The sequence below is a fragment of the Limulus polyphemus genome, unplaced genomic scaffold (genome assembly GCF_000517525.1).
Source record: "Limulus polyphemus unplaced genomic scaffold, Limulus_polyphemus-2.1.2 Scaffold1285, whole genome shotgun sequence".
NCBI lineage: Eukaryota > Metazoa > Arthropoda > Merostomata > Xiphosura > Limulidae > Limulus > Limulus polyphemus.
Genome location: NW_013666895.1, coordinates 243,281 through 256,047, shown reverse-complemented (window position 1 = coordinate 256,047; position 12,767 = coordinate 243,281). Strand labels below are relative to the sequence as shown.

Genomic DNA, 12,767 nt, shown 5'->3' with positions numbered 1-12,767 from the left:
TTCAAAATAAGTCAAACGTATGTACAAAAATTTGTTACACTATTGTTTACAACAGTTTTCAGAGCTTTCAATAATTGTCTCTTTTTGTCAAAAATACATAGAGGTTTGTTCAATTACTTTAGAACCCAACTGACAAGATGAATTATTCTTCTCTACTCTGTTATTGCAATAAAATCTGTGATTATTACACTTTAAAAATTGCCACTATACACTCTTTATGACTAAATCATGATCACCCAGTCTATATCTATCTCTATCTAAGTAACTTACTATGTCCTACTCAAACTACATTTTTTATGCATATTTATAGTTTGACCGAGGCCTAGAACATTCTACATATTATAAGACATTATGATGCAATGATACTCAATCAAAACAACAAGAAAAACTTTAAATGTTCTAGTAAGATGACACAATAATACAAAAAGTGTAAATTTATAACAGTTGAACTACACAATGTATGATTCTCACAGTTACATAAAAAACCTGCATTAAACTATTGCCTGTAAAAAAAAAAAAACTAATTTTAACAATCATGCTATACCCAATTTATCTAAATCATAACACTCACATTAAACTTTAACAGTCATTTATATCTAACATACAGTCTTCACACCAAGTGGATAGTTATAAACAGAGACCAAACCAGTTAAACTTGAAATATACAACAGGTTACCATGGCTAACCCAATGGTGAAAAAGAATCCTATATTTAAGGGTGTCCAGGGAATCCACCAACTCTTTTCTCCCTGACCAAGTAACTACGTAGAGTAGTGAAAAATTCAAACCCAAATGCATTGGGAAGTGAGACCAACTTTCAATCCCTACTCCAAAACCAAGGCAAACACAGAAAGGGTTTGAGTACAGTAGACGTTACACATTAGTATTTATGATCCAAGTGAAAAACTTCCCTAAGAAGCTACTACTAAGAATATGGAGAAACATTGAATGAGATGTAAGGAAGAAATTAAATCTATTTCTTGGCACAAATCCAGTCATTAGCTCAAATTTTAATAGCTAATCAGTTAGTTAAGTATGGGATTTACACTTTATATTCAGAAAGCTAAAAATACTAATTGATTAACATAGTGACAATATTTCTATTCTATACTACAATATATACAAAGAAACAAACAATTTTAATACTTAGTAAAGAAAAAACAAAACAAAGATTAAACAAAGCATCAAATTCAAACCTTTCTCTTTCGAAGAACTTTTTACCTGCTATCTAGACGTAGTTCTTTTAATTTTGCTTGAGCTTCACTTTTACCCATGCGATTGATTTGTCCATTAATTTGAGACAGTTGTTTATAGATAGGATCACTGAAAGGACTTTTTTCCTGTTTTTCAGCCATTACTGTAAAAGAGAAACAATATCAATTGAAACTGACCACAACATTCTAACAGAAACTTAAGAAATAAACAAAGTAAAACAATGCACTCACTCTTTACTATACTTTCTTGGCAAGACTGCTGCTTATTACTACTTCCTATAAAATGTACTCTTTAAAATTGTGGTTTGATGAATTTCTTATTGACTGTATATTGTTAGTAAGATTCCTTAGGGGTCTGTGTATTTGGCTGTAGGTTATATCAGTTTGCAAGTGACAATATGCTACTATGGTGAGCTGTTACTTTGAAAAATAATGCCTCAAAAGGCTTAATTAATGGTTATGGTCATTCACATAGAGTTAAGAAAATTAGATAAAACATGCTGGATATGAAAAAAAAATGTTTCTATTGTAGCAGGCTTTTAGCCAGCAACCTGTCCACCCACTTCTTGGACAGGCAAATGATCAAGCTGGGCAAAAACTTGAACAGACAAAACTAGACAGACAAAAATATGAAACTAATTTCAATACTTTTAGGTACTTTAACACTCGTGGTATTCAAATGGTATTCCAACCATGATGGAGTTAAATAGTAATTTAAAAATTGCTCTGTAATTGTATTTCATTTCCTCAGTGGTTGAGAATGATAATTTTCAATAAGAGCTTTAACCCTGTTCAGACCAGAGGAGTATCTCAAGAGAGTGTCTTCTTGGCAATATTTGCATTAAACATCAAAAAAACTTACTAAGAAGTATCTAGTTTTGGCTTTAAAATATTTAGATAATTTGATTCAGCATTTTTATCATTTTTAGGTTGCAAAATTTTGTTAATACTATTTCAAAAAATATCAAAAGTTGTTTTTTCATTTAAGAATTTCAAATATTTTTATCATTGATCAGATATGCAAATCTCTCTCTCTCTCTCCATTTTTAGGTAGGTGCCTGAGGATTAGAGAATTACTAACATCACTCCCATTTTGGAAAGGAGTGATAACTGTTGCCCTGGAAATTATAGGCTTATTTAGTGTGAAAAATACTACTGAAGAAAGATTTTTACAGAATCATTTAGAGAAATACGATACCATAAAAAAGAATGTCAGCATGGATTCACAAAATGGAAATCTTACCAGACAATTCTTTTAAGTTTTTTGAGGATGCTACTTGTCATCTGGATGATGGAAAGGGTATAGACTTGGTGTACTTACACATTTTCAAGACTTTTGATAAGGTGCCACACTAAATATCTGCTAAGAAAATCACATCAGTGGAGATTTTGGGAAAATAGTTAATTAGATTGTAAGGTGGTCAAATAAGAGAAAGTAAAAAATATTTATAGAGTTGTTTGTTTGTTTGGAGTTCATCGGTACAAAGCAACAGATCTGTTTGTGCCAAATAACTAGAATTAAAACAAAAAGTAAAATACTACAAAAAGGATAGAGAAAACAGGCTTTAAAAGCTAAACGATGCCCAAAAATCTAGTAAAAACTAAATAGAAATTATAAAGCTAAAAGCCAATCAATCTGGACAACGTCACCACTGCCAATGATACTGTCCACCATCAGGGGTAAACCCTGAGAAAAAAACATGTTGAAAATGGTGCCACCATTCACAGTCGTAAAGATGGCACAAAAGCAAGTCACGGGCAATTCTGACTTGAGTGTCACAAAGGCGACACATTGATGGACCAGTCCCACATAAAAGAGAACATTGAGTTAAGAAACTATGGTCAATATGCAGCCTAAACAACTTCCTCCCTCTGATCCTTATGAAAACTAGATGTCCAAACAACAACATTAGGTTTGCTCACCACAAATCGACTGCCAAGTGGTGTGAAGACATGCCTTGATCACAGTATCATAGTCCATATAAAGAACAGCTATGGCTGTGACAGCACCAGAGCAGATGGACTTAGCTGCGGTATCAGCAAACTTATTTCCTAGAATATCAACATGGCCAGGTGCCCAGAAAAATTAGATAGAAATGGATGACAAAGAAAAATGGGTGAATCTTTCTAAATGTCTATGAAAAGAGGGTGAGAACTCACCTTAAGTTATTCCAAGGCTAGCAACAACAACATTAGGTTTGCTCACCACAAATCGACTGCCAAGTGGTGTGAAGACATGCCTTGATCACAGTATCATAGTCCATATAAAGAACAGCTATGGCTGTGACAGCACCAGAGCAGATGGACTTAGCTGCGGTATCAGCAAACTTATTTCCTAGAATATCAACATGGCCAGGTGCCCAGAAAAATTAGATAGAAATGGATGACAAAGAAAAATGGGTGAATCTTTCTAAATGTCTATGAAAAGAGGGTGAGAACTCACCTTAAGTTATTCCAAGGCTAGCAGAGAGCTAAGAGAGTCTGTGTAAACAGTACAACTAGGCAGTGAACACAGAAACTATAGTGGGTATCTTGTGAGTAATCACCAAGCCACAACAAACCATGGCAGAACTCAAAGAGTCAGTTGATTTTGAGCCATCTGTAAAAATTGGAACAGAAGAATGGTTCACAATATGTTCAGCAAAAAAAAGACGGTACTTCCAATCTGGAATATCTGTCTTCTTCAGATGACTCAAAGAAAGGTCACAGGTAGGGGTGGTAACAAGCTCGTCATCAGATTCAGCAACATCATCCAATGACAGACGCAAATCAACCAATTTCGCCTGGATACAAAAGCCAAATGAAGGAATGGCTGACCACTGATTCTGAAAGAGCAAAGCCCTACAAAGAAGGAAGGTACAACTGTAGGTGGGATGCCTTGGTAAGGATTGAAGCTTGATAGCATATTGCAAAGAAAGTTGCAAACATCTGAAGTGAGGAGGAGGTTCATGTGACTCAGTGTACAGACTTTGGACTGGTGAAGTGCAGAAAGCCCCCCATGTAGAGCCAAAGCCAAAGATGGTGCATAGGGTCCAACATCTTCAAGGGAGAGGCCCCAGCAGAACTGTAGACCAGAGATGCATAGCCCAGCTTTTATTTATAAGGGCACAATAGATCTTGAGCATTGAACATCTATTTGCTCCTCAAGTGGTGGAAGAGAGAACATGAAAGTTGTTCAGTTCTTTTGTACATTTGAAACAAATCTGCTTAATGTGAGGTATGAAAGTAAGCTTATGGTCAAATATAAGTCCCAGAAATGTTGTCTCAGCCACTGGAAGAACATTACCACCAAGATGGAGCTCTAGATCAGGATGCAAACTATGCTAGTGGCAAAAATGGATGCAAACAGTCTTAGAAGAAGAGAAAGTGAAACCGTTTGCCCTGGTCCACCCCAACAAGCGAGTGAGAGCAGTTTGAAGGTGCTGCTCAATAGAACTCGTGTTCAATGACTAATAAGAATTATGAAGGACATCGACACAGAGGTTGTTTGCAACAGTAGGAGGAAGTTGCTCAGTAACAGCATTTATCTTAATACTGAAAAGTGTAACACTCAAGACACAGCCCTGAGGGACACCAAGCTCCTGTTTAAAGGTTCGGGACAGGGTTGAAACCACGTGGACTCTAGTCCAGTAAAAGGTTACAAATAAAAATGGGTAAATGTCCATGCAACCCATATGAATGGAGGTAATGCTAAATGCCAAACCTCCACATAAGCCTCTCAAGATCAAAAAATAATAGAAATAAGACGACCTCTCTTGAAAAAGGGTTCCCCGATTGAGCTTTCAAGACAAATCAGGTGGTCCTCAGTGGAATACTGTCAACAAAAACCACACTGAGTGGGCAAGAGGAGGTTGTTTGATTCAAAGAACCAAACAAGACGTGCATTAACCATCCTTTCTAAAACCTTACAGAGACAGCTAGTCAAGGTAATTATATAATAATTAGAAAGTATCTTGGGATCTTTCCCAGGCTTACAAAAATGAAAACAATAGTCTTGAGCCATGCATCTGGAGAAAGATTTGCCTGCAAAATCCAGTTAAAAACAACCAGACAAAGAGTAAGAGATGCAGGGGAGAGATGAAGAGCAAGTTTAAGTTCCATCAATGTAAATGGAAGATTATAATTATAGAGTTGATCTGCCTGAAAAGAAAGAGGAGATACATGGGGCTTGATGGCCAAGAAGGTAAGAGAAGAAACAAAAGCTCTCCCCAAGAGTATCAGCGATGCCCTGTACATCAGCAACTTCCTAGCTATAGGAGAGCAGGACTGAAATGGGTTGGTAAACATACTTTCTACAAACCTTCTGAATCCTGTCCCAGGAGACCTTAGAACTGGTAGTAGAAGAGATGCTGGTAATGAACTTCAACCAAAATTCATTGTAGATTTGGCATCTATGGGCCAGGAATGTGCACAAGCCTGCTGGAAAGCAATGAAGTTGGAAAAATTGGGATATCTGCAAAAGATATCCCAGGTCCATTTCTGAGCCTTCCAGGCTCACTGGCAGGCAGGAGTCCACCTGGATGAGGATACTATGGGAAATGTGTCAAAGTTTTGGGATTGAACGAACAGTTGCTTTTATAATACAATCAGTTTCTGCCTTCACATAGTCATTAATAGATGGAAGACTAACATCAGCAGGATCAAGTTCTGAGAGACTGATGAAGGAAAGCCCATCAGCCTGCTCCAACTTTCATCTTGGATCAGGTAGCATCAACCACAGACAATCTCCCTCAAAATGATGGGAAAATGTTCACTGCCCCATGGGCCACCGTCAACCTTCTAAGAAAAATGAGAAAAAAAGTGAAGGTGAATAGATAGATAGAGCAATAGCAGTAAAAGACTGACTAGGTGAATGAAAATAGGTAAATGAACCAGTATGATCTGACAGCATATGCTCCACAGAACATCCCTGCCATCAATATCAATGCCACCCAAGAGGGGATTATGTCCAATAAAATCTCCCAAAATAAAGAAGGGAAACAGCAGCAGGTCAATAAGATCATCAAAGTCTAACTGTTCATAAATCTCTTTTGGTGACAGGTAAATTGAACATACAGTGATGGTACGACCCACATGGATACAGATGACCACAGCTCCGAAGGGCATATTGAGTAGCACAGATATGGTTGGTATTTGCCGGTCAACTAGCAGTGCCACAGCTCCAGGAACCTGTCCATCACACAACCTTTCATTCTGAAATAAAGAAAACTGCTGAAAGGTGACAACATCAGCGGATTGTAGGAATGTTTTCTGTAAGGAGAGACACATGGGATGATAGGAATCAATCAAGGCCTTAATGTCATCCAAATTAGAATGAAAACCTTGACAGTTCCAATGTATCCAAGTGGCCATTTTTAATTAGAAGTAGGAGAACCAGGTGAAGAACCCTTTTGTTTGTAACCATGACATTTTTGTTTAGTAGAAAGAGGTCTATCAAGCTCCATGGAACCTGTATTGGGTCGATTATGTAGATCTCTGTAAGAAGAAGGAAACTCCAGAGACTGAGTGCGTGGCCAAATAAAGGTTCTGCATCTCAGGACTAATGGAGAAGGACCCAAGCAGTCACTGGATGTGATGATGGGGACAGAGACAGGAGTAGACATAGACAACTCTTGCATCCACAGAGGGTAAAAAGACTCTTTACATGGTTAGAAAGAAAGACTGTTAGAGACCAGGAAAGAACTGCCTGCACCCCCTCTGTGGTAGTGGAATGGAGTGGCAGATAAGTCCAACGACAGGTCTCCCCAACCTGCAGCTTGTGTGATAGCACTAGTAGGAGGTATGATACCTCAGAATTCAAAGTTGAAATATAAAATCAAACACAAATGTTTGATGGAGAAAAATAGTTTGAGAGTGAGAAAAAAAGAAAAAGACTGGGAACTTAAGCTAACTGAAACATTTGTCAACTATGTAAAGATAAAAAAACAAATAATGAAAAAATTCCACTCGGAAAGTAAACTATTTAAATTCACAAATTTGAACAATATGAAGAGCACACAAAAAAATGTCTTGACACACGTACTGCCAAACGAGAAACTAGAGTTTGGTAAAAATGAATAGAGGGAGTCATGTGTGTGTCAAGAGAGTATGTTGCACTCTTATTGGTGGAGGTTTGTCACATAATGATTTACATGCAAGATGCATTGGAATCAGTCAATTCCAGATAGGTGGGAACATCAAGGCTTGCGACACATGCAAAATTGTTTTTGAATATTTGGGGTAGTACTGAATGAGAATAACTATTTATGTGAGTGGAGGTAATGTACCATATCAAAATTTTTCTTTTTCTTCACTTTTTACTATAGAAAATGTGAATATTCCAGTTCCTGACAAGTTACTAGTGGGAAATAACACTGTATATGTGCATAAACTTAATATAGCCATGAAACCATTAGAATAAAATCGAGAAGTTTAAGACATGATAAAATTCTGAGCCAGATAAAATTAAAAGAGTAGTGAGCAGAGACCAGAAGACTGGAAGCTGGCTGATGTTACAACTAATTTTTTAAAGACACCTACAGTAAAAAAAGTTTACAATTTTGTTGAATAGCCAGCATGGTTTCACATGAGAAAAATCTTGACTTAAAAATGTTTGATTTTCTTCAAAGAGTCAATGCTTATGTTGATGAGGGTACTTATGTGGATTTGGTATACCTGGATTTTAAGAAAGCTTTTGGCAAATTGCTATGTAAAAGACTGATAAAGACAATTATCTTTAAGTCAGATCAATAAATTAAAGGTTGGTTAGAGAGAATGCACAGAATTGTAATAAATAGAGTTCAGTCTAACTGGATTGGAGCTGCAAGTGGGATACCTCAGGACTCTGTGCAGGGACCTTTACTTCTTTTGATATACATTAACAATACTGATAAGAGAAAGGTCAACAAGTTGGTCAACTTTGCCAATGTTAATATTTTGGGATGTAATAGATTATAAGAAGGATAATGTTGTTTAAAAAAGGAATTTGGATCATTTGGAAAACAAATAACAGATGACACATAATTTTTCTAAGTGCAAGGTAATACATGCAAGCTGTCTTTATTTAAATTAAAGTTGCCATTTTCATGAAAATCAACTCATAACTGTTATGAAAGAAAAAGATCTTGGTGTTTTGATCAATCAGTTTTTTAAGCCTTCCACACAATGTGTTTCGTGAGTGGAAAAGCGAACAAGGTTTTTGGTTGTATCTACAGGAATATTAGGTAAAGCCCGACTTCTGATTAGGTCTCATTTAGAGCATTGTGTTCTGTCTTGTATGACTATAACAAACAGTCAATTCTGACCTTCCACGGTTTGGAACATATTACCTTTCATAATACTAATTTGGATAACTTATTGATGATGTCACCATAATAACTAGTTTATATTTCATTGAAAACCCTTTCACTTTAAAGGTAGTCCATATAAATCAAATAAAACATTTACACGTAGTCTAAAAATAGGTTATAAAGAACAGTAATCATGGTTTTTATATTTTAAATAAAAACAAAAAATACATGTTACGTGCACATACTTGATGTTATATAAAATACTCGTATAGCCACATACAGTACGCTTGCATTGCAAAATCATCCTACGATGGCCAATTAAAAGAGCTGCAGCTGACCTAAGTGACATAAATCTTTATTTAACAGTCACCATTCCAAGCAGGTTAACAGTCATAGTTCTTTTAACACAAAACTGTTTATTAATTATAGATATCTAAAAGCATAAAATTTAAAAACAAGGAACCTATTGGTCTATCAGCCCTTGTCATTCAACTATCTACCAAGTCTTCCCTAAAATTCTCTTAAATTTATTGCATTCATCACATATGAAGACAACCCATTCCAAATGTCAATTATCCTGTTAAAAAAATAAAAGTCTTAGTTTATATTTCTGTCTCCTAGTCCTACTATTCTTACCATTCCATATGAAAAAAGATAATTTATCAACATTATCAATTCCCTAAACAATCTTTAAACCTGAATCATATCCTCTCTAACTTTTTTCAAGCACAAACAATTTCAGTGATCATAAGCTGTCCTTGTATGGCAACTTTTCCATCCCAGGTATCATGTTAGTAGCCCTTCTCTGAACCTTTTCCAACAATTAAACGTTCTTTCCTAGGTAATGATCTCCAAATTGAATATAACACTCCAAACATTACCTAAGCAGTGACCTATACAATTAACTTATAACCTCTTTAAATATATATTTAATATTTCTGAAGATACAACTTAAAATCCTATTAACCCTATCACTAGCAACAGCACACTGTTTAAGAAACTAATCAACCAGAACACCCATTATAACCAAGATACATTACATATATTTTATCTAAAAGCCATCTGCCATTTATTTGCCCAACTTGACACATGATATAAATCCTTTTGTAATGAAGAATTCTCCTCCTCACAGATGACAGCATCTAATAATTTAATATCATCAGCAAATTCAAGTAACATATTGACCATTTTTTCATCTATGTCACTGATGTAAATCAAAAACAGCAAAGGTCCTAACTTGGGTCCTGAGGGACCCACTTGGGACATTAATCCAGTTTAATTGAAGTCCATTTATAACAACCCTCTGCTTTTTTTCCATCAATATAGTTTTCTGTCCAATAAGCAAACTTATCTCCACACCCATAAAGATATTTGAACAAACCTTTTATGTGGCACCTTGTCAAATGCTTTCTGAACATCCAAATATACCAATCATACACCCTTACCCTCATCTAAATAAGAAGAAACTTCTTCAAATAATTCCAAACAATTAGTAAGCAAGATTTTTCCACAGTGAAACCATGTTGACCAATCAACAAAATTTTAAACTTTGTTAATTGACTTTGTAAAGCATCATTTATCAGACTTTCAAGAACTTTTCCTACCACTGATGTAAGACTAATAGGCCTATAATTACTGGGACATATTGTGGAAAGAGGAGTAGCATTAGCCAACTTCCAGTTCTCTGGTACCTGCCCACTATTCAAGATCTTAAAAAAATAGTACCTAATGGCTCACATTTCTAATCCTTAACTTCTTTTAAAACTCCGGGGGAAATATTATCTGGTGCAGGAGCCTTATCATTCTTTAAACTTCTTAAATTTTTCTCAAGTTCATAATCAATGTGACCATCTTGTTTTATTAGGGTTTCATCTAACAACTGTTCAGGATGAATACTACTTAAATCTTCATTAGGAAACATAAGAATAAAGGTCCATCCATCGCATAATCAACATAATAGTCTTCTTTATCATCCCTAAAAGGCCAATATCATCCCAATATTCTGTTTAATCTTCATGTATTTGAAATAATTCTTATGGTTGGTGTTAGCATTTTCAGTTAAAATTTTTTCACAAACCCTTTTCAACTGCTTAATGTCCTGTTTAACTAAATCTCTTAATCTACTATAATCCTTTGCGACTCCCATCACAGCATTTGCAGTCAACTTAACCTTCTTAAATTCATTACGCATTACTTAAATTTTTATCCTTTATACTGTTTGTAACTGTAAGCCAACTTGGTCTTTATCACTTTATCACAATCTCTCATTAATTCAGTTGTCCATTTACAATAAATAACTCTTGTCACATCCTTTCTAAATTTCTTAATTTAGCCTTAAGCCTGAGTTAAGACTTAACATTAACTAATCCTACAACTAGAGCAATGTTTTTGTTTTCTTTTAATTTCACACAGATTACTCAAGTACTATCTGCACTAGCCATGCCAAATTTTGAAGCAATACACTAGATAGGAGGTGGCTAGTCAACATCACCTACCACCAACTCTTGGGCTACTCTTTTACAAAGAAATAGTGGGATTGGCCATTACATTATAATACCCAAACTCCTGAAAAGGTATGTTCAGTGACAAAATTCAAACCCAGGTCAAGTGCCCAAGCAACCTGGTCAATTAGAGCATAAGTCTCATTTTAAATTATAACTTTTACTAAATAATGTTGTTTTTTCTGTTTTATATGCTGACATTTAAGTATTTGGCTAACTAAAATAAAAGAATTAATCGTCAGTTATGAAGCCTTTTAAAGTCTAGCTTTAGATGCCTAGTCTCAAGTTTTTTACAAAAATCTCAAACTGTGAGATATTATGGGTTTACGGCCGAAAATATTGTTTACAATCGCCATAAGGTACCCAACGGTTACCTTGAAAGTTGTATGGTGGGATTTAGAAGTAGATGCTAAAGAACAGTACATTTAAATACCTATATTGATGGCCAGGCTGGTTTTTAGTTTCACTCTAACAGTCTAAGCACATATACTTACTCTGAGCGAAAGTTATATCAATTACTGTTAAAACTAAAGGTTAACTCCCAAGGAATGAGTCTCACTCAGACTCTCGCAAGCTCAGTTTCACTCTCAGCTCTAATCTCACCTTCAACATTCAAATATAGTTCAGTTGGTCAGGAAATAATACTAATAAGAAATTAAGTATTTCTCCCATATATATAAAACTTACCTTAAAAATTTCTTACCGAAAATTTACCATTTGAATTCCCTTTACTATTTACGTATGAATATATTTTTTGACACCACGATTACGGTTAGAAAAACTCTCGCACTCAAGGTTTGGAAACAAAACGAAATATATCACCACATATAATTCAATGAAGTTTGTGTTATATTCTGTTGAATTTTTCTGTTTTAATTCAAGCTGCTTTATCACAAATATTATTTTTTTACATTCGTATTCTTTGAAAAACCGAGTATATAACTTGATTTCCATCGTGTTTACCTTTTCCGAAAGACCGTGGTAATCAATCTCTCTTACTTTAATTACAATGTAATTTACATTGAAGATTGTCTCTATAAGTGTCAGTGTTCATTTACAAAGCATTTTACTCTGAGTATGATCATCATACTACGTTACGATAGGTATAAAAAAAAGAATAAAAAATACAATAAAAAAAATCCGTGAGAGGGATTTAGTTTTTAATTAAAGTGAAAGAAATTTTCCCAAACTAGGGTGTTCAGGGATATTAATATCCTCCTTCGTTCCGCTCGCGATAAATTATTTGCTGAGTTCATGAACTTAATAAATTTTGAAATATTGATCATCTGTTTCACCATGGCAGATTTTAACAATGGGGAAATGTCTGGAGACAGAGAGAAGATCAAGGCCGATGACGTAGTTGAAGAGAAAAAGCAAGGCGACAAACATTAGCCAAACCATATCGTAACAAACACTCCCAGATCAGGGTCACCTGGTAGCTGGGATCTATAAATCCAATGCCAAGGCCGGGATCATTAAATTCAAGTGCCATAGAATTTGATGTGGGGAAAGGAGTGCCCCGACAAAACCGATTTTCACAGGACAGGCGCCTAATCACTCTACCTGTCCTGTGCCTAATCTGAAATGATAAAACAGCATGAATGGCTCACAAACACCCGATCTTCATGTGTACTGTTTGAATGTATTCATGTTAGTTAGGACACTAAATACATATTGTACAGGGAAATTGTTTTATGTGAGGCGCTTGTCATAGTGTGTAGTGCCGCTGTTAAATGGGTTCTTGTTTCTGCTATTCTACACTAAGTGGTCACAAGTAAATAGACA

The 12,767-nt window shown here is 35.4% G+C and overlaps 1 protein-coding gene across 1 annotated transcript in view; it reads right to left on the bottom strand.

The window, feature by feature from the left end:
- LOC106462934 (3'-5' exoribonuclease 1-like) overlaps positions 1 to 11,764 on the bottom strand; it is a 50,881-nt gene extending 39,117 nt beyond the window's left edge. The window contains exons 1-2 of the mRNA XM_022390332.1: positions 11,686 to 11,764; positions 1,221 to 1,356 (exon numbers count right to left, since the gene is read on the bottom strand). Of these exons, the coding sequence (XP_022246040.1) occupies positions 1,221 to 1,354 (134 nt within the window). The 5' untranslated portion in view covers positions 1,355 to 1,356; positions 11,686 to 11,764. The remainder of the gene's footprint in view (positions 1 to 1,220; positions 1,357 to 11,685) is intronic.
- Between the last annotated feature and the right edge of the window lie 1,003 nt (positions 11,765 to 12,767).